The 23590-nt window shown below is 30.6% G+C and overlaps 1 protein-coding gene across 2 annotated transcripts in view; it reads right to left on the reverse strand.

Annotated features, from left to right (window-relative positions):
• LOC106691471 (natterin-4) overlaps positions 1–20095 on the reverse strand; it is a 22977-nt gene extending 2882 nt beyond the window's left edge. Inside the window, exons 1-3 of one of the 2 annotated variants that reach the window (XM_014437250.3) lie at positions 20014–20095; positions 7796–8031; positions 5633–5776 (exon numbers count right to left, since the gene is read on the reverse strand). In XM_014437250.3, the coding sequence (XP_014292736.1) occupies positions 5633–5776; positions 7796–8031; positions 20014–20020 (387 nt within the window). In that variant the 5' untranslated portion in view covers positions 20021–20095. Of the gene's footprint in view, positions 1–5632; positions 5777–7795; positions 8032–19853 lie in introns of both variants that reach the window. The other variant, XM_014437249.3, reaches the window with a different exon arrangement.
• Positions 20096–23590: the final 3495 nt, after the last annotated feature.

Below are 23590 nucleotides of genomic sequence, written 5' to 3' on the forward strand. Positions count from 1 at the left end.
TTTATCTTCAATATATATATGGTATGGATATTCACAGCAACATAGTAAGCAGTGTAGCATATTGTACTTATCAGCTAATTTTTTTTTTTTTTATCTCCCTCAAAAATTCCTAATTATTTTTCCATCTTTCCACAATTTCCGCATTTCGGACACTTAGACTTAAATCATGGTAACTAATTAAATGAAAACTTTTACTATGCTAAAATATTTGTTAATTACATTGCTTTCGCTTCAACCACCAGACGATTTCCATAACATATCTACCAACATCATTCTCTAACATCAAAAACTTATAACAGGAGCCTTAAAAAAACAACCACAAAAACATAAATACACATTAAATGACAAATGCCATGTTTTATGACTGAATGTCTCATTTAAGAATGTCGTTCAAGGATTGTAATCAAGATGTATACTGTTTTATGTAAAGGCCAATAAGCAAGCTGAAACATAAATAAGGTTTATGAGGCTCCTTGGACGTGGCCTTCAATCGAAGTCACGGGTTAGTAAGATTTGTTCTGGGACACTAAACTAATAACGATAATTTCAATGGAAGTTTTATACATTTATATTTTAATTTTAATTAGAAAGGTATTTTGATTATGTTCATTTTCTTTATCCATCTGTTTGTATATATTTTAAGATATATATATTTTTTTTATGTTATTCTATTTTAACATGAATGTCATCATTCATCACTATTACCTATTGCCCACAACGTTGTGACAGATTGTAATATCTATCAATAAATAAAGTTTTTGAAAAATTAAAAAGATATATAAGAAGATGGTCAGGGTTGCGGTCAAAAGTGAAAAACAAAAATAGTTGTAAACTTTTTTTCTTCAAAAGTTTTTCACTTTTGACCGCAACCCTGACCATCTTCTTATATATCAATTTTTACGGTCAACTATATATACATATATAAAAAATTAAAAAGGGTTTCCCAAATATATAGGCTAGTATATAGTTTCCTTCCGGTTTTGATCTCATGTTTAATTTTATATTCGTATATATTTTTCGGCCAACATGCTAAATAAAATAATTAAATGAATCATATTATGTAATGAAAATGAATATTTATTTTAAGATCACCAAAATGTTTGATCACTTTCTAATGGTTTAAACATTTATTCCTACACGTAAAGTTCATGTATTTTTTCTTTCTCTTACCTATATATGAAATATATAGTGAGGGAAAATATTGTGGTTGTGAAAAATTTTGAAATCGAGTTTTCGACGTAAGTAAGCGTCTCCTCAGTTCAAATGGCGTGTGAGTGTCTATATGTGTTTGTGGTCAAAATGTTTAAAAAAAAAAGTTGTACGAAACTGAAATTACATATTTAAGGTGTTAATATACCCGAGCGTTAATATACGAGAAACTTTCTAGAATCGATTTTTCACATGTTTTCGATATCGGCTCTGACGATTTTGATTAAACTCAGTAAGACAATGTAAAACTAAATGCTATTTATTATCATATAGGTATTACTTTCATTGTCTGATAGGGTTTAAATACCGATTTTAAAAAAAAAACTTCCTTTAAGATAACTTTAATTTTCTTTGTGTTAATTTTTTTTTATAATTTATTTATTGTTATTTACAACTGCATAAAAATATATACAACAAATAAATTTGCTGTAGGTGACATAATGACATGATACAAACATGTGGAGAATTTACCCATTGATAGAACTCCAATAACATTTCTAAAGGAGAAGATCTGGCCTCGACATCTTGATTTCAGACGCCTAGGAGGATTATTATGTAATAAAAGAGAAGCCAGGTTAAGAACAAGTGGATTTGGTTGGTTGGGAAGTTTATCATGAAAGGAATGGTATCTTGTTCTGGCCAAATCGGCAACATATGGGACATTGAGGTCCTGATGGGTGACTTGATTTGTGACAAAGTAAGGAGCATTAAGGATTTTGGACTGTAAAGATTGGATTCGGGAGGAATTCGATGGCTTAGTGGAGCCCAAAGCTCTACTCCGTATTTCCAGATAGCCCTTATAATAGTCATATAGATCATTCTTTTGTAATGGATTGGCAATTTAGTCCGTTTGTCTAGTAAATGTTGTAATAGTCGGATTCGACGAGCAGTTTCCTGTCTTTTCAGTCTTGTAAGAGGATTCCATGTCAGTCGTTTGTCGAGATGTAGTCCTAAGTAACGGATCTGTTCGACAGGATTAAGTGGGGTATTATTAAAGGAAACGTTAGGGCAAGAGGTCATGGGCTTACGACGAAGGGTAAATGTGATTAGGTGAGATTTTTTAAAAATCATTTTTAATCCTCCAATTTTGGCACCATTCTTCAAGGGTGATGATGTGGGATTGGAGGGTTTGGGGTATAAGGATCATTGTTCACTGAAAATAGACATGTGTAATCGGCATACGTGGTGAGGATAGTGTTAGGATGGGTTGGGATGTCAGCTGTGAAAACTGTATGAAGGATAGGACCAAGGATACTATCCTGAGGTACACCAGGAGACTGACGGAATAGGAATGAATAAGCGTTGTTATAATTTACTTGAAATAGCCTGTCGGAGAGATAAGAACGAATAATGAGAAAATATGTAGGGGGTAGGAATTTACGGATTTTGTATAGCAGTCCTGGGTGCCAGACTCGATCAAAAACCTGTTCTACATCAAGGAAGACCGAGCTGTACATACCGCACTCCAATGAAGACGAGACAACATCAATGAATTAATTAAACATTTTAGTTAGTAATAAAGAATTAATAAATATAATCTATGAAAGGCTTTGTTAATTAACTTCAGGTAAGAAGAAATATATTTGTACCAAGCGGTCTAATATGAGTTTGACTATGCGCGCGCATGGGTTCAGTTTGATAAGCGATTTCGTAACCATAATTATTTGATAGCTTTATAATTTCACTTACCCTATCTCTAAGGCTTTCAATTGACAGAATAAGTACATAATCATTTGTACTATCTTCAATATTGATTCTATAACAATTTAGCATTCAATAATGCAGAATGTAAACTCGTATATTTATTTATTTAAGGCATACTTTTACAAAGAAAAATGTTAAATTTTAATTATTAGAAATCGATGAATCCTTTTAAACAAGAGAATAAATATACCTTTAAATATAATACATATATAATCGACATACATAGTACTTGTTATATTTAGTAATTCTTAACAGTAGGAAAATTCTTAGCTTGTACAAAAGAATCAAGGAGGCCGGTTTGAAAAAATATGAGTGTGAAAGATTGGAGCTCTGAAAAACCGGGTAATTTATTACGGTCAGATCTCATTCAAAGAAATATTTTTAAAAAATAATCTATCATTGATCATTTAATAACTTGCCGTAAAAATAAAGAACGTTGGGGATTTATAAAGTAGATTAAGTGTTATTATATTTTTTTATTCCACACTTATTTTTTCCTATCTTTTTTGTAACTGGCGGTGTTAACGAATACTTTAATATGTGGTTCTGGTTACCTAGCTTTGCCTAAGACAAATCTACGGTTAAATGCCTTATAAATTGTGTACTTGTCAATGATTAACCAATAATCCTTTAGATAATGTTTATTCAGTTCCTACAGGGGTTCCACCAGGCTCAATTCTTGGGTCCTTTCTTATCAGAATTTGTATAAACGATATTGTATGAATATTCAATTATCATCTTTTTTTTCTCTGCTAATGATTTGATTTATATTTTTTAATGATAAAGTTTCGTATTTGTATCTAAAACTACTAATTACACCGTAAACAATTTCTATATGATCTTAAAAATCTCAAAAAATAGGTCTACCTTAATATAATGAATTGTATAGTCAATATTACAAATTGCAAAGTAACATAATTTTATTTTAAATTAGAGATTGGATTTTTTTTTTTACTTTATCTGTTTACTATCTTTACAATTTTTTTTCAATAATATCACTTATTTATTATATGAATTATGTTATATAAAATTATTAAACAATAATATATTACACAATTCGAACTTTATTCAATTTACATGGATTTAATTTACGTTTCATTATATAATATGTAATTAGGTTCGATCCGTTAAAATAAATACATTTTGTCAGTTGTGAAGCATAGCTTTAGTCAGATTCAAATGAATGTCACATGGTAATAGTACAAGAACCCAAGAGGAGAAAAAAGACAGTTATCTCACCCCAATTTTTGATAACTTTAATGAAAACTATGTGTAATTATTAGTAAAAATTGTAGAGTCTGTCAAGTGTAGGTAGGGGGAATAAAAAATGGCGGCTGTTTCAAAGCGATAAAAAAAAACTAATTTTTCATTCGGGGCACTATATCTTAAAAATTAGGAACAACACAAGAAAACCTAAGAGAATATCATAAAAACTACTACCCCTACGAAGATAAGTATCATAGACTACTTTATAGTAAGATAAATTTCCTTTATTTTGAATGTTGGCAGACATATGTGCGTCTTATGGATCTAGAGATATATTTTTTCAAAAATTTAACATTTTATACGAACAACAAAAAATTAACATTTTGTGAGTTTATTTTGTCAAATATCATAAAAACTACTACTCCTACAAAGATAAACATAATTAACTCTTTTGTAGTAAATTAACTAGCTTTAATTTGAGCGCTGGCAGACATCGGCACGTCCAATGGTTTCTGAAAGTTTTTCATAAATCAAATTTATTGTCCGAACAACTATATTTCAATTTATTTTAGCAAATATCATGAAAACTACTATTCCTATGAAGGTAAAGGTCATAAACTTCTTTATATTCCATTAAACTAACTTTAATTTGAGTGCTAATAGACATCTGTACGTCACATAGTTTCTTAGATATAGGTTTCTCAAAATAAATTAACTAACTACTTATATTTCAGTAGATTTTTAAGAAATTTTTCTTTTTAAAAAGGTATATCTCGAGAACTATTGGACGTAAATATCTCTTTTAGGGCTAATATTTCATCAAATTTACTCTTCTTTAAATAATGTTCTCTCAAATTTTCTAGTGTTGTTGGTAGTTTTTAAGATGTAGAGCTCCGAATGAAAAATTAATGTTTTTTTAAGGTTTTGAAACAGCCGCCATTTTCAATCCCCTTATCTTTACTTGGCAGACTCATCAATTTTGACTAGTAATTATACATAGTTTTCATTGAAGTAATCAAAAATTGGGGTGAGATAACTGCCTGTTTTTTCTTCCCGGCTCTTGTACTATAACTACTATCTCTCAGTATAGGACTCCTATGGAGTGTTGGCCGATAAAAAAATTATAAAAATAAATAAAATAAAACAAATAAATAAACTACTGTCTCTAGCAGCAGACCAAAGGCTATTGTTGTTTCCACTGTTTATTGATAGATACTATACTAAATGATATGTTTATAAGGAACTATAACTGTCCTATATTTTTTAAAAATTTGTTCACTATCTTTACGGTTTTTTTTTCTCATTAATATCGACCCGTTAAAATAAATAAATTTGGTCAGTTGTGAAGCATAACTTTAGTAAGATTCAGAAGAGTGTCACATGGTAACTACTATCTCTCAGTATAGGACTCCAATGGGACTCTTGGCCGAAAAAACAAAACAAAAAAAAAACTACTATCTCTAGCAGCAGACCAAACATCGCTAAATTTTATTTTGTTCTTTTCCTGCTTTACCTTTCCTGGTGTCATGGTACCGTCAATCATTGTTCTGCCTAAGAAGAGAGGTTCTCCATCTTTCGTGTTTCCGATCCTTATCGCTTCTGGAGGATATTCTCCGTATCTGCAGAATTTCCATGCTACGTGGTTGCTGCATAGGACCTGAATCATTAATAAAAATATTTTAAATAATCTATCAAAGAAGAGAACATTACAACTATCTGTAGTGTAAAACGAATGGATTAAGTGGGGGATAACAAATATTGGTAATTGAGTAATAACACAATACAGTAAAAAAAATAAAATTTTATTTAGGTATTTTAAAATTTTCTCCATGTGAATCATTAAATTAATTTAATTAATGATTTCTTATTTCAAAATTCCTGATTTATTTTTTTCTTAATTTAAAACAAAAATATTAGAATAAATAAATTATTATATTTCATGATAATGTATAATATCAGTTAACAAATAAGTCTTATTTTTGAAAATTTTCCTGTTTAAATTATGTATTATAGACATTTTTGATATGGTATATAATAATTTAATAATGGTCGTTTTTATTTTTGACCGTGAAAATATACTATAAAGTAATAGATATTATACAATAATATAAAGTAATAGAATTATACTGAAAGGAAAATTTACAGAATGTTCTTGCAATAATTTACAATTATGTTTGTATGCAAATAATCTATATGTGTGTGTAGAAAACCACGTTAAAATGAAATTATTCTATTATTAGCAAACTATAATTCTATTAATAGCAAACCAAGTTTGCTAAATTTGCTGATACACCACTTTTTGTGCTCAGAATTGAATATTTCTCTTCACTATTAATATTTACGTACTGGATTTCTTTCTGGCTGAAGTAAAATCTAACTGACGATCTTATCACATATTAGGTTTAACCAGATTTTTATATGATATTTTCAAGAATTATTTAGGTTGTTATTTAGAAGTACCAATAGCAATTTTATTTAAATTTATAAACCATCCACTTATCGCTTACGCATACGAAAACGTAACCTAGGCACAACTATGTTTCAAAAATGACTCGTTAGCTTAAAATTGATGAGAAATAGGAGATGCATATAAACACAGGCACAGAATGAATTTTCTCCCATTTCATGAATTTCTTTCGTGTACGCGTACTCAAACCAAGGGCGATATATTTAGATTCATACTGATGAATTTCATGATTTATTTTTTTTCTCGGCTTTAGATTGGGGTTCATGTCAGACCCGGTTCAACCAGATCAGGAGGCCCCAAGCTAAGGGTCTCTTGCTCGAGATAACTCCGAGTGAGTCCTAAAGGCGATACATCAAGAACAGGATAAAAAGTTATCAGAGTTTTGGAAAATTTAGTAGACTTATAAAATTGTTATAATGAAAATTTTTGTATTTCAAACTTGTGTAATGAAAACTTATCCTTATCATATAAAATATTTCATATAAGCAACATCATTTAGTATGTTTAGTGTTACTTGAGACTCAACCAGATACAGAAGGAGAGAGACTAATAAGTAAAAGGAGAAGAAGTAATATTCAGCTTCATTTAAATTTCTCCGGTCACTAACGCCATTCATTTCTTTTAGTTTTTTGTCAATTTATGACAGTAAATTTTGTGGTTTTAAAATTCTGTTGCCTTATCATCGTCTCTGGAGGTTTCCGAAATAATCGGGTTTAATTCAAAACTGTTAAAATGTGACGTTAAATATGGCATTCCCGGAATATAAGGTTAATTGTCATATTGTTCACACAATACTTTTTTTTGACGTGACAACGTCTTATAAATCATTTTGCGGGATGCCATGTTAGAAAAAGTGTCCCGTAACGGAAATTGACTTCGTTTAACATATGGATATTATATCATATGTATAAAAATTAATTAATGTATAACCAAGCAAAAATAAATATCTGAATTCAATATGTGAACTGGTTTATTATTTCAAATATATAACATTGGATTGATTTTAATTTATATTTATGTAATATTAGCATAGAGTATACGTTGTCACGGAAATATGTCGCTTCGCGCCGAGGCCTACACGGGCACGGTTTTTTTTAGGTGTTTTTTTGCGTGATAAGATTGGTATGGCTTAACCTCGATTAAATAATCATATAACATATAATAACTGGCTGAATCTCAAGTTTAACTGAATGAAGAATTACTTTTTACCTCGTACTGCATTTTGGTAATCTCCACGCCATTATAAGGCACGAAGGCACAGCCATGCCTCGGAGTGACTTTGGCTGGGATAAGATCTCCTTCGTGGAATGCCCTGCCAACATATATGTGACCTCCGTCCTGGTCCATACCCGCTTGGACAGCGTTTGGGGGCACTTGTCCTCCGCTACTGGGCACCCACTGGAGGGTTCCCACGCAGTGGGAAGGAGGGATCCAGCCAACGTAACCTATGAATAAAAATAAAACACATGCATTATTTAAAGCATTTATATTTGATTAAATTAAATTGAAATACTTATTTGTAGATAAAAAAAATTGGTTAGCAGTGCTAATAGCGATTTAATAGTTTCATTTGTACTTAAGAACTGCGAACCGAAAAACATAATTGGAGAAAGGAAAAAAAGTTTGAAGTCCCCAAAAAGCACCAATCTAACACAAACTCGATTCACATTCAAATTCTCCATCATTCAACTCGATTTTGAGGGATTATAGAAGTGCCACCTAAAAAATGCGATAAAAATGAGATCAGATATTTCTGGAAAAAATTACTTTAAATTCTTTCAATGTCCCATATTTAAAAAAAGAAAAAGACTTGGAAGCTTGATTTTTTTTTATTCAGTTTTTCATATCTCGAAATGTTGATCTAAAAATTTAATCAAAATATTGTATATATTATTTTATCATTATGTTATTTTATTTATTTATTTTTCATACAGGTAGTTTGATTATGTTCATCTTGTCTACTCTTTTGTTTGTGTATATTTTAAGAGAGTTTTTTTTTTTTTTTTTTAATTTATTTTATTTATTTATTTTAGTATGTATGAGATCATTCATCAATATTACCTATTGCCCACAACTGTGTGGCAGATTGTAATATCTATCAATAAATAAATCTATCAATCAATAAAAAAAAATTAATTAAGATAAAATAATACTAAAAATAAAATTTTTTGGGGAATAATAATTGAAACTTTTTTAGCTAAGACATTTCACTGAAAAATATCTCTGTTGATCAGGCCTAAAATTATAAGAAAAAAGTATATTCCACGATTTGGAAAGTTTTATAGATTACCGAATAAAATCTCCCATCTTTCAACTCATCTTACTGAATTCAGACTGGATCTCTAGACTTGAATCCATTCTTTCAGTCTACAGTCCTACGACAAATATTTAATGCTCCATATTACGTAGCCAAGAAGATTTTCTTGGCTACGTAATATAAGTGTAAGATTTTACACCATGATCTTAACACCCCACTTATCCTTGACCTTATTTTATCTCATCCAGATTTTCAAACTTTGGTCAGAATCTTATCACCATTATTCCTAATCCCTATCGATACTCAACATCCCTATAATCCTTCTCGAAGATTGAATGAATTGGTAGAAAGGCGCGCTACCGCTGCACTCGTATTATTATTATTATTCAATACATAACAGAAATTATGTATAAGTCAAACGAATAACATTTTCAATTGGTACATTTAGTTCTTTATAGATACAGTCAAAACTCTATAATTCGAAGTCGAGGGGAAGGAAGTACTTTGACATTTTTTTTTTCTTTTTGAGTTATTTACTTTGATGAAAAACGATTATTATCCATTATTATATTGAATAATTATCCATGTCGTAAATATAATGATTAAAGCAGCCATGAAAATAGATTTGCTAGTTTCATGGACACAGTTCAATAGAGTAAGAATCTTACAAAGTAAACAATGGTGGTTTGACTTCTTGTTATTGTACAGTTGAATTGTTAGGATTTAGGAGGCGTGCAATGAACTGGTATTATAAAAAGAACATAAGTGTCATCAAGATTACTAATTGGTTTTATGTAAAAATATAGGTCTAACAGTAATCAGAACTTAAGGCTTGCGCAGAACATAAGCAGCGGTTCCAAAACTGCGCGAGCAAAAACAATTTACAACAAAATTAGCCTTACAGCGATTGAATGTGTAGGAAAAGAATAAAAAAAAAAAAAAAAAAACCGGTGACAAGTAAATACTCGAATGCACTGTATAGTATTTTATTTTCTTAATTTCTTTTTTATTTTTAATGTTTTAAGAAAGTGGTATTATGCTTAGAGCACTTCAGTTTCAGAACTCGGGTTTAATGGTTTGTCATATAATTTTCATTTCGAGTCATAGGAAATGAACAATATGTAAGCATATGATCCAATGGAAACACATGTTCAATGCCCGATTAATAAATGGGCATATAAAATTGTCAAAAACCGTTTATGAAGGCGAAAATAATGTAATAAAGTTATTATTTAATGAACATTAATACATGATCATTATAGCTTTAAGATTTATAAGTCATACTATTTTATAATTAGAAAGTAATATCTTATTTTAAAAGAAAAGAAATAATCGGTTGTCTTATACAATTTTTCTTACAGAATGTATTACTCATAAAAAAGTATCAAAATATTAAAATTCAATTAAGAATTTTTTTTATTTCACTTCTGAAGAAATTTGAGGAAGGATTACGAAGCTATTAGACAATAAAACCTAAAAAATAAAAATGTCTACTCTTTTAAAATATATACCTGAAATTTGTTTTGTAACTTTAATAAAAGCTATTCTGGGAAGTATATCTTAAAATCATACCAGTTATTATCTTATCATAACTGTATTTGAAAAAAAGAGAGATGGCTTTTTTTTTTTTTTTGAGTATTGAAGTGGTGACAACTCCCTGTCAAAAGATATTTTTATAAGTAGAAAATCAAACAGAAGATATGTTATCTTTATCTAGGCTCAATGTTGTCTAGATAAATAAATTATTGATTTATCGGAAATTTACTTAGATTTTTTTTAATTTCAATTGATAATAAGTTATCAAAAAAAGTTATTTCTCGTGTAACAGTAATCGATAGATAATTTGAAGTAATATTTGGAATTGATTAAATGTGAAGTATGAATATTTTATACATATAATGAATAATTTCTGTATACCATGGTCGAATTTTCAATTTAGACCTTTCTCAATGCCTCTTTACCTTGGCATATCTTTTAAAAATGTTATAGTTTTCCAATTAAAATAAAAAACGAAACAATTTTATGATAATTTCGTTATAATATGTATCGATTATAAATAAAGTTTTATTAATCTGAACTACAGATTTGATTAACAATGTTTTTATTAATGCTTTTTGAGAGTTATGCTTTGAAAACATTTAACATAACGGGAAAATATCAACTGATGTAATAAAAAAAAAAACACTTATGAAACTTGATGGAAATTTATTTTTCCTGATCTAACTGAAAATTAAATGAACTTCCTACTGGGCTACCCAGATTATGAAGATAGACTTCCAGGGCCGTCTTAATGTATTAGCCGAGTTAAATATTATAGTTTTCTGATTGGAAAAGTTTTTCGGGGGGGGTGCGGTCAGCAAAGAACAACATAAATAAACAAAACCATATTTATTTATGTTGTTCTTTGCTGACCACATGCCCCGACAAACTTCTCCAATCATTAATCTACGGTCAACTATCTACACCTCATTATAGTTTTCTATTTATAAACTATTGTAAAACGTTTTCAATCTCCGTTATAATTAAAGTATGAGTTCTATTAGTGTACGTCCAAGCTGAGCCATCGTCTTTTCAATAATTGTAGTTACGTTAATCCGGTTTAAACTGTATACATTTTTATCTCATGCAGTAACTTTTCTAGCCTTGTTGGAAAATTTATATTCATAAATGGAAATGCACAGTAATGGATAGTAAGTGGTAGTGGCTCAAAAATAACAAAGTACCAACGATGTGATTTCATGGCCAGTAGAGTTTAGAGTTCAAGAGGAGATAATGTCTACGACGCTAAATCGATACATACTGAACTAAATATCCAGTTATTCAATTCCAAGAAAATCTTAGAGGGCTGAAGAAACGGAGGATTCCAGTGGGAGGAGCCCGAGGAAATTTCTTATCTCAAAGTAACCAACCAAAAAAAAAAAAATTAAATAGAACTGAATTAAAAATATACATACTAGTACCACTACTCGTGAGTAAATAATTCTTTACATTTTGTCAATTAAAAATTAAACTTTTTTTTTTGAGAATTACTTCAGTAGTCGACAAAAAAAAAGTTGTAACAAAATAAATATAAAAATTATATATATATAAATAAAAATAGACGAGTGAGTCCATATATTTCATATTGCGGGCCTATATTATAGTATTTTTCACAGCACCAGGTATTGGTGTGAATGTGGTAATAACCTTTAGTTTTCCATGGGACACCAAGGTGGTTAACTTCCGCCTGCTACAGACGTGTGGGAATTACAATAATTATAGGGTGAATCACAAAATAAATTTTAATTTCTGAGATTATTGTAAAATCTAATTTATAATTGGAGTTTTTTAAAAAAAAAGAAGAAAGAAATAGAGAAATAAATATCTAAATATTAAATTAACTATTTAATTATATAATATGGTTATAATAAAATGTTATTAATCAGAATCAAAGATTTAATGAACAATGCTATTATAAGTAGCTTTTTTTTAAAATCTAAAAGTGTGGGAAAAAGCGAACTAATAGTTATTTTTTTCAGGAACCGGACAGCACACAAATATCATTTCCGATTCATCCTCTCACCTACCACCTTCCTTATACTCCAATAACCTTTCATCCTCCTGGAGTGAATTTCACCCCACCCTTCCTCAGTCCATTTTCTCTAATAAAGTCCATTTTCGCTAGATAAAGTAAGGCCATTCTCATCAGTTCCAAGCACCTACTTTATTTTCCCTCTTACTTTTCCTAAACAATTAATCTATAAATTTATAATTCACGATAAAAAAAACAAAACCTTAGAGTAACCTTCGAACAACACCTCTCCTGAAATAAACATACTTCCCAGATCATACACAGCCATAACGTTAAACAATGCAGATGAATTCCGTGTACCATTTCCGAGAATACCCGTCAGTTCATAGTATCAACTTCGTCGCTCCCTCTTCCCACCCCGCTTCAACTACGGTTCCTTGGTTTACGGAGGGCTATCTGCTGGTCTAGAGCATAGAATACATTTTATGACTTTTTAAAAAAAAAAATTATTTTCGGATTTTCCAGGGGAAAGAATGTCTCATCTTGGTATACGGAGTTGGAGTCGCTTTATCCAACATTCCAAAGGCAAAATCGTTTATTTGGCTGAAAATATTTCGTCATTTACTTATTTGTATTAGATATTCCAAAGGTTGCAAATTATTTTGTAACTGATTTTAGACTCCAGACACTGCTTGTTTTGGGGACGGTCATGAAATAACATATTGTTTCATAATATGGATGTATGGAACTTCGACAGATTCCATCTATTTCAGTCACGTCAAAAATTATTTTCATGTGCCTCAATGAGGTAATTCAAGCATTCAGCTTTCTTATTGAATTTATAAGCTTTTATGGTCCAGTATTAAGTAATTTGGTAGATCCTCTAACGTGTAAAAAATAAAATTGTTTAATCATATTTTATTTTTAAATTACATTTTTTATGTATTTAATTGTATCTTTTATTTATTTTTTCATGAACCGACCAGCAAGGACCACTCAAATATCATTTTCGATTCATCCTTACACCTTCTGCCTTCCTTCTACTCCAATATCCTTTCATCCTCCTTGAGTGAAACCTTGTTCCTCTTGCTTTTCCTCAGTCCATTTTCTCCCTCGTCTCTCCCTCTTTCCCACAAGAACCCCAACCTCGTTTAGTTTATTCCCAAAGTACTCCCTATCCAATCAGTCTTCATCCGTTATTTTCAGTCTACCCAGTTCCTCTTTCACTGGTTTTACATATTGCTATTTTCTATGGCGGTCATGGGCAATTAACGCTCTTATGAACTAATACTAGTTCATGAAGGGCTAGAAATCCTATAGGTTACAATTATACTACGACAAAGTTCATAAATAATTAATCATATTTCTGATTAATTAGCTTTTTCATCGAACGCTCTTAAATGAAAAGGAGTGGCAAATATTTTGACAAGGAAATGGTGGTGATCAATGTAATTGGCCAATACTATTGGATCAGTTGGTTTATCAAGCTTAATTAATGAGGCATTTGTCATATTTTAAATTCTTGCCCTCACTACGTTGAGAATATAATTTTAAAAGATCTAAAATTATAAAAGCTTTTGAAAAATGTAGCAGTCAATGAATAGGTGCATGTAATTTAGTCAATAAATAGTTATTTAAATCTATTATTATATTATGAAAATTCATTTTATTTCTTAAATTTTTCAATTTATATAATCGATTTTTACTTTAATTTCTGATTAGGCGTTTTACGGAGACAGTTTAAAGTTCTATAAAATAGGATTATGACAACATTTTTAGGAAAAATTCGGGTGAATTTTAGTCAATCAGCCTATCTTTTGGAGTTGTAGATTAGATAAGTTAGGAGTCGGTGACAGGTATAATTGCCTATTTGAGGTGTATAAATGAAAAGAAAACAGAAATTTCCTTATTTGTTCTTCTCGCCTTGTTTTTTCTTCGGTGATAAGAAAGTTCTAACAAAACACTCGAATTTGCTCAAAATTCACTCTTATTTTTAAGATGCGATTGAGAAATTATTCGTAAAAAAAAAAATATTATTATTTAGTTAATTTAGACTAAATTTTGAGATTAAATTTAGTTATGAATATATCTGGATCATATATCTACACCTTGAACATTAAGGAAACTTTGTCCATTTTTTTACCAATTAAAAATTACTATTTTTTTTTATTATTTTTATAAAATGCGATTGAGAAATTACTCGTAAAAAAAAAAATATTATTGTTTAGTTAATTTAGACTAAATTTTGAGATTAAATTTAGTTATGAATATATCTGGATCATATATCTGCACCTTGAACATCAAGGAAACTTTGTCCATTTTTTTAGCAATTAAAAATTACTATTTTTTTTTTATTTTTAATAATTTATTTATTGATATTTACAACTGTATACACGTATATACAACAAGTAAATTTACTGTAGGTGACATAGTAACATGATAAAAACATGTGGAGAATCTACCCACTGATAGAACTCCAGTAAAATTTTTAGAGAAGAAGATCTCGGGGCCATCTTCTTTTCAGACGCCTAGGAGGATTATTAGGTAATGAAGGAGAAGCCAGGTTAGAAACAAGTGGATTTGGGTGGTTGAGAAGTTTATTATTAACGGTATCTGGTTCTGGCCAAATCGGCAACATATGGAATATTGAGGTCCTGATGGATGACTTGATTTGTGACAAAGTAAGAAGCATTAAGGATTGGATTCTGGAGGAATTTGATGGTTTAGTGGAGCCCCAAAGCTCAACTCCGTATGTCCAGATAGGCCTTATAGTAGTCATGTAGATCAGTATTTTGTAATGGATTGGCAATTTAGACTGTTTGTCTAGTAAATGTTGCAATAGTCGGCATCTACGAGCAGTTTCTTGTCTTTTTAGTCTTGTACAAAAATTACTATTTATATTTTTATTACTGTTCTTTTTTTTTTTCTTTAGCCAGAGGTATAGATGACTTTTGAGAATAATTTTAAGAGTAGTTTGATGTTCAAAAAAAAAAAAAAAAATATTAATTACACTTTTATTCATACTTGAAGTAATGCAAAGAAATATAAAAGTGTTTGGCTATAATATAGGCAAATATCACTATGTCCTAGACCAACTGTCAGACGAGTTATATGCATTTTAAAATTTCAATACTTTTCCTTATAATGTATTTCATATATCGGTAAGTGAAAGTAAAAACATACTAAATTTACTTTCATTCAGAGGGAAACATCTTTTCAGTAAAGATGTTCAGTAAAGATGTAAGGTTATAGACTACGAGATTTACTGGAGCCCGTTTAGTAGAAGAGGAATTCCATGTGAATGAATTCAGAATTTAAAGTTTTCAATCCCTGACACTGAGACCCCGCTTTATGTAAGCTAGAAAATTTATGCCTGATTTTATTCTATGTAAACTCATACATATGCAATAGGTGACCAACTATTTTTTTAAAAAAATTATAAACTAAATTAATATTATAATAAATAATTATTCCTATGTATACCTAAAAGCGATATAAAGGAACACTAATACTTGGACTTATATTTCGAAATGGATATTCTTGAAATAAAATTATCGATATACCTTATAAGACACAATTTTACGAAAAACTTTATCAGATATCGCTTAAGTGGGCTCAATTATTCCTCCAAAAAAAAATATTAAAATAGAAAATAAGAAGTTTAGTTTTTATAAAGTTTAAAAGATGTATGTTTAATACTGGAGAGAGTGTTTCGACTGGAAAAGGAGGTATTAAATTGGGTACAATGATAAATTATATATGATCTAGAATGTAATAAATGAAATAGAACTAGAGCAATTAAGATGGCAGGTCATTAACGAACTATGGGTATAGAATTCAAACTCAAGAATATTCAATTCCCTCAAAAGAACCTGGAACGAATAACCAATAACCAAGCTTTTGTACTAAAGGCGACATAATTCTTTACACTGAGGATTTGAAAGCAGCTGTGTGGATTAATTTTCTTTATAAAATGTTTAAAAAAAGCTGGACATAACATTGAAGGCAACCCTACAAGTTTTAAAAGGGTCTGAGTTCAAGATGGAAGTGTGGATCCGAACCACATATATAATTAAACATTTATATTATTAATTAAATTAAATGCCTTAAGTTGATGGACACTATAATACAATAAATAAAGATTTAGTTATAACCGTATAAGAAGGCTTTATAGTACCATTTAAGCAAACTGATGTAACAGTGGACAATACTGCATTTTATTAGTATTCATTTTTTGTTTTTAAAAATTAAATTTATTTATTCTAATTTCACCCACATAACTTAACTTACAATGATGATATAAAAAATGAAATAAAATAATTTCACGTTTTTTTTGGGTTTTTTTTTCTACACTGCAGTTTATACACCAGGTCTATGGTATATGGATACCTTAACCACATATGAGTGATAACATTATCTATATAAATTTAGACCCAAAGGACCCATTGAATCATTATGGAAGGCTATGCGACGTCTCGTAGATAAACGTGAAAAAATTCCAAGTCTAGTAGACAATGATGAATTCGTCATCATGACGCCAAAAAAGCTGAAGATTTCGCCAATTTCTTTGAGAAAACATTCTTCAACACAGAAATAAGTATGAATTTAGTCACTGATGAAATTGACAAGTATCTAAATCTCCCCCACGCAACAGTTGAGCTCTCACCTAAATTCAAGTCCCCACAAGAAATCCAGAACGTGATTAAAAAGCTCAAGGTAAAGAAAAGTCCTAGCCATGATTTGATCCCAGTCATAGCAATCAAAATGTTAACCGGGAAAGCTGTCGTTTTTATCACGTCAATTTTTAACATTTGCCTTCATGCTGGATACTTTCCGGATACATGGAAGAAAGCCGAACTCATAGTAATTCACAAGCCTGTTAAGAACCCTAACAAAATCAGCCATTTTTGGAAAATTACTAGGATCAGTTATAAAAAAACTTCTTAATTCTTTTTTTCAGAGGATCGCTATTATTCCTGATTTTCAATTCAGTTTTCAATACAGTCATTCCACTTCTCACCAACTGGTAAGACTATCGGAATTTATAACTAGCGGATTCGAAAAAAAGAGACACACCCTGTTTGCGTTCTTAGATTTCCAACAAGCGTTCGATAAGGTCTGGCATCGAGGTCTCCTATATAAACTAAAGAAAGCAGGCACTCCAAAATACCTATACAATATTCATAGCTCATTCCTCAATGGTAGACATTTTCAGTCAAAATTAATAACAAAAATTCAACCCTTTGAGAAATCCATGCCGGTACTCCACAAGGTTAAGTCCTTTCTCCCATTTAGTTCAACTTTTACCTTCACAACATCATCCAGTCCACACATACCTCCATAGTTATGTTCGCTGACGATACAGCTGTGTTATCTCAACACGATGACATAATAATAGCTAGAAACACTTTGAAAAGTCACCTTAATGATCTAGAACAATATTTCACTAAATGGATGATTAGCTTGAACATTGAAAAATGTAACTCAAACGTTTTTACTCTCCGACGCCCAGCAAATCCACCGGATCTAATCCTCAAAGGTAAAAATGTGAAACGGAATCTTGCCAGTGAAACAGTAAGATACCTGAGAATTCACCTAGATCGCTGCCTTACCTGGAATCACCATATCAACCTCAAACTAACTCAAACCTGTGCAAGGTTTGCAATGCTATATTATATCCTAAACAGAAATTCCAAACTTAAACCAGAAACAACTGTTCTTATATTTAAAACAATTCTCAGGCCACTGCTGTGAAGTCTGGGGAGCGGCATCCTTTACGAAAAGGAAAAAAGTCACAATCTTTTCAAAATAAAGTCCTAAGAATCGCAGTTTATGCTCCTTGGTTCATAAGGAATAGCCAATTGCATCGCGAATTACAAATGGAGTCAATAGATGATTATATCAAAAAACGGTTCATGAAGTTCCACTCCCAGTTGCCGACAGTTAAAGGAGCAGTGACCTCCAACCTGGGAAATCCAACCTCAACCCCAAAGACTGAAGCCCAGACTGCTGCAAGACATTCTTTTCTAAATTTTAATAAATAGAAAATTAATTCATAGTCACACTACCTTTATTTTACTTTTTATTATTACTCATTTTATTTATTCATTATTATTATTATTATTTTTTTTTTCTATTTTCTTCTCTCGTCCCTTTTTCAAATTAACTTGTTTCTTTTTACTAATAGAGGGCAATTGTTTGTTTTATTTGAGTGTACCAATATCATTATTTTTTGTTATTAATTTTACTTTCCTCTTTTATTAAGAAGCATTATTCTTATCTATTTATTTTTTTTTCTTCTTTTAATAATAACATTGTTTATAGTTACGGGTATCTTTTGTACGAGACTATACCCCCCCCCATAATCAACTGTTAAAAAAATAAATATATATATATTACGTATATAACGGTTATATCAAACATGTAAGGCCCACCAGGTATCTATATACGATATATCCTTTTAAAGGTAAATAAATGATAAATTTAAAAAATACAACTACACACTTGAACATACAAAGTCATTTTTGATCTTTAATGAAGACTCTTTAAGATTTATTTTTCAATCATATACGTTTCATGCCACGTCAGATATAACTTGTACGTGTATTTATCTAACTAATGGAAATATTATCAATTATTGACAGATGGGTTATTAAACATTGTATTTTGAAATATCGATAAGTGATGTATTCAAAATATTTTAATTGAGTTGTAATGACTTGAGACATAATAAAAATATTCACATATAAAATTATATTTTTCGTGAAAATAAAAATGATTATGGTGTTCACACGCATAATTTTATTGATTGATTTTATTGATGAAGTTGATTGCTTGATATTTAAAAATAACGATTGTTCAACTGAAAAATGCTAGTCATTGTTTTATATAAAGTTATGTTTAATCAATAAGAATAAAAATAAATAAAATTATAGCTGTTTGTGATTATTGAATTTAAAATTTGGTAATTGTTACACAAAAATGTTTTTTTGCTCTTTTCTATCATACTGATGTTATTTTATTTTATTTTTTTCTCGTAATTATGAATAAAAAATAGCAAAACGAAACTTCCTCCACTGTTGAGAACGGGATTATTGCTTATATGTTTTTGTTTTAAAATAAAAAAAATACTAGAATTTATCTTCAAATAATTCCTGTATATTTTTCCCGAACTAAAAACATGTGTTCTCATAAAGGTAACTTTCTTCTGTTCACTAGTTCCATATGGTGAATAAAAAGCAGTATATGATACGAAATTTAAAATCTAAGAAGGCTGGTTTAAAATATAAGTTTATAAATGGCGAAAATAGAAAGAACAAAAACGAATAAACAAAGGGGAGGAAAAAAGATAAAACCTGTTAAATAAGTACTGGATAAAACCAACTCACAAAAGAGATGAACCAATTCAATTTTATCTTGAATTATTGAATTAAACCTCCGTCCGCATTATAATTGAACACTGAATTTTCAGTGAAAAAAAAAGAAACTAAACAATTTACCTTGTGCAGGAGATGCAGGTATCATGGTGTGAAGGGGTTCGATCGTTAAGTGATGTTATGTTGGGATCCTCTTATGGGAGGACAAAGTATTTTATAGATTAGATAAAAAATTAAACGAAAACGATTGATTAATGAGATAATGTTATTTTGAGTTGCTTACGTTCCATTTTCCAGCTAATTCAGATTGCTGTATTGCCAACACTGTCTAAATCTATGCGTATTGGTACTCCCACTACTCCTCCATGTGGGGGTAGACACCTTATAAATAATTATATCGATGGTTTATTTTACAATAGTGCTAAGTAAATTTTCACTAAATTAACAAAAAATACAATAACAGGTTCCCTCTTTTAGGAAAATGACATCTTTTCAATTAATTTTCCACAAAAGAACACCTCTAATTGAAGTAACCCATTGATATCATAAATTGTATAGAGCTATTAAAATTAAATAATACCTAATTATGAAAATATTAACGCTAGATATTTATTCATTTTCTCTTTAATTGATGGACATTTTTTTAATAGAAAAAACATGGTATTTATTTGTTTATTCATAACTTAATGCTACACTAAGGTGCGATAAAAAAAACTTTAGTTGTATTGTGAGATTACTTAATATTTTTTAAAAATCTTGTTCTTGAGCTATAATAGTTTCTCTATTTCAACAAGCATTTTATTTTAATATGGATGATTTAAAATTTTTAAAAAGTTCCTTTTTTAGGAATGTTCAAGTTTTCGTCGAAGCCTGATTCCATGCAGTATCTACAGGACTCATTCGGCTATTTCCTTAGCAGAGATTTTCATGTGCTCACTATTAATACTTTAGGACCCATTTAAGATGTACTTTTTGATTTTAAAATAAATAATTTTCATTTTTTTTATTTAAACTTTTTTTATTTAGTGTGAGAGCTCTATGGCAGTCGCTGCGAGAGAATTCTTCAAAGAATAGGCCAAATGCAGGTGAGGGTGTATCGGTGTTTCCCCATTTCAAATAGACCCTAGATATGTGTATGAGAAGGAGGCAAAACCTAAATATAAATTTTGTACCCCAAGAACTTTCAGAAAAAAGAATCCAGAAAGTTTTATAAAGGTGTAAAAGAAATAAAAAAGGGATTCCAAGCCCACACTGGATTATGTAAAGAAAAAGAAGGTGAGCTGATTGGTGATAAAACGTCAATTCTTGAAAGGTGGAGCCAGTATTTTTTTTATTTAGTGTGAGAGCTCTATGGCAGTCGCTGCGAGAGAATTCTTCAAAGAATAGCCCAATTGCAGGAGAATGTATCGGTGTTTGCCCATTTCTGAGAGACCCTAGATATGTGTATGAGAAGGAGGCTAAACCTAAATATAAATTTTGTACCCCTGCGTGGAGTTCCAGGATCAATTGGATAGGGGGGAGAAGTTGCAAATGCGTCAAGTTGGGACCCTCAAAACACGCCGACACCACAGGGTCAAAGACGAATTAAATAAGTTCCTCGGAAAAAAAACACTTCGCCAGCTTCGACGAGGTTTATTACATTGACACAGACGGATCCGTGAGATACGCGGATATTGTTGCATTCCCGGCTCTGATCTTGGATCCGACTGTGAGGTATGAGAACAATGACCTCGATCAGGTGGGTGGTGCAGAAAGGGAAAAGAAGGAACTTTATGAAAAATGCATCTCTTTCTTTAAAGAAAAATTCCGAGAATTCTCCGTGAGAAGCCTCTGGTTTGGATCTTGGGGGACAATAGCAAATAGAACAAAGAGCGAGCTTCTTAGAAGACCTAGGTGTTAGCGTTGGAGACGAAGCGATCTTGGTGGAAAATATTATTTTGAACTCTCTGGATATCATAAATCACCACCTGCATGCGTATTAACTCTGATAATATTAATTAAAAATAGAATAAGGGAACGACTGAGAGAAAATGACATTGTACATAACACAACTATAAATGACAGATGGAAAAATCTGAAAAATGTTGTGATAGAAAATGAAAGCGATGTACTAGGGAAGAAAGAACCAGCTCCAAGAAACGAATGGTTTCATGAAGAGTGTAGGTTAGCTCTGGAAGAAAGAGATAAGGTGAGGTTAAACATACTAAAAAGAAAGGCCAGAGGAAGAGTACGGGAATTTATGCGAAAGAGAAGAAAAGCCAAAAAAACTATGTAGGCAGAAAAAGAAAGCACAGGAAAAGGAAAACCTTAAAAAGTTGCAAGAATCCTGGGAGAAAAAAGAATCCAGAAAGTTTCATAAAGGTGTAAAAGAAATAAAAAAAGGGATTTCAAGCCAACTTTGGATTATGTAAAGGGAAAGAAGGTGAGCTGATTGGTGAAAAAACGTCAATTCTTGAAAGGTGAAGCTACTATTTTAGTGAATTGCTTAACACAAGAGCCTCTGACAGACTCAAATTACTCATCTACAAAGTAATACTACGACCATCACTCCTACACGGCGCACCACTACTACACTATCTTTACCCAACACTCTGAAATCACTACAATACCAAAACAGCACACTACAGAAGATATGTCGAGGTACATCTCTGGAAAGACGTAATATGACACACATTCATAACGAACTACAGTTAGAAACTGTACAACAACACATCACACGGAGACACATTAAATTCTTCGATGTTTTTGACATCGATGTTTTTAAGCCGATGTTTTCTAAACATCGATGTTTTTAAGCTGATGTTTTCTAAACATCGTTGTTTTGTCCCAATTTTTCATTTTTTTTTTCCAAAAGTAACTAAATGAAAACCAAAAATTTACAGTATAAATAGATTCCGATCGACAATGTGGTCGAACAATAAAGTACCTCCAACCTTCACGCTATGTCGTTAGATAGAGATAAATTACGACAAGAAAAACAACGATGTTTTAGAATATCGTTGCTCAATATTAAAATACCATTGCATACAAATCTTTGCCAAAAATACATCGATGTTTCTGAACAACCATTTCAGTAACTCAAAGTCTATTCCAAAGACGACGTATAGTCCGGCCAGTCGGAAGTGGTTTTTGCAAAAAAGAATGGAACATTGATAAAAAAACATCGATGTTTTGAAATATCAATGTTCAATATTAAAATAATGTTGCTTAAAATACATTACCCAGAATACATCGATGTTTTTGAACAACTATTACAGAAACATAAGGTCTGTTCCAACGATCCCGTATTCTAAGGCCTGTCAGAACTGGTTTCTGAAACTAAGAATCCTATATCAACTACATAAAACATCGATGTTTTAAAATATCGTTACTTACAATATATTACCCAAAAAACATTGATGTTTTTGAACATCAATTTGAATAACATAAGGTCTGTTCCAACGATCACGCATTCTACGCCCTGCCAGAAGTGTTTTTTAAAACAAAGAAACCGACATCGTCTAAAAAAAACATCGATGTTTTTATAATATCGTTGCTTATAATACATTACCGAAAAAAAATCTATGTTTTAAAATATCGTTACTCACAATACATTACCCAAAAAACAACGATGTTTTTGAACATCCTTTTGAATAACATAAGGTCTGTTCCAACGATCCCGCGTCCTAAGGCCTGTCAGAAGTGTTTTTTAAACAAAGAATCCGACATCGACTACAAAAAACATCGATGTTTTTAAAATTTCGTTACTTACAATACATTACCGAAAAAACATCGATGTTTTTAAGCAACTATTTCAGAAACATAAGGTCTGTTCCAACGGCGACGTATAGTCCGGCCAGTCGGAAGTGGTTTTTGCAAAA

Source organism: Halyomorpha halys, unplaced genomic scaffold, assembly GCF_000696795.3.
Source record: "Halyomorpha halys isolate HHAL.00 unplaced genomic scaffold, Hhal_1.1 Scaffold2385.1, whole genome shotgun sequence".
NCBI lineage: Eukaryota > Metazoa > Arthropoda > Insecta > Hemiptera > Pentatomidae > Halyomorpha > Halyomorpha halys.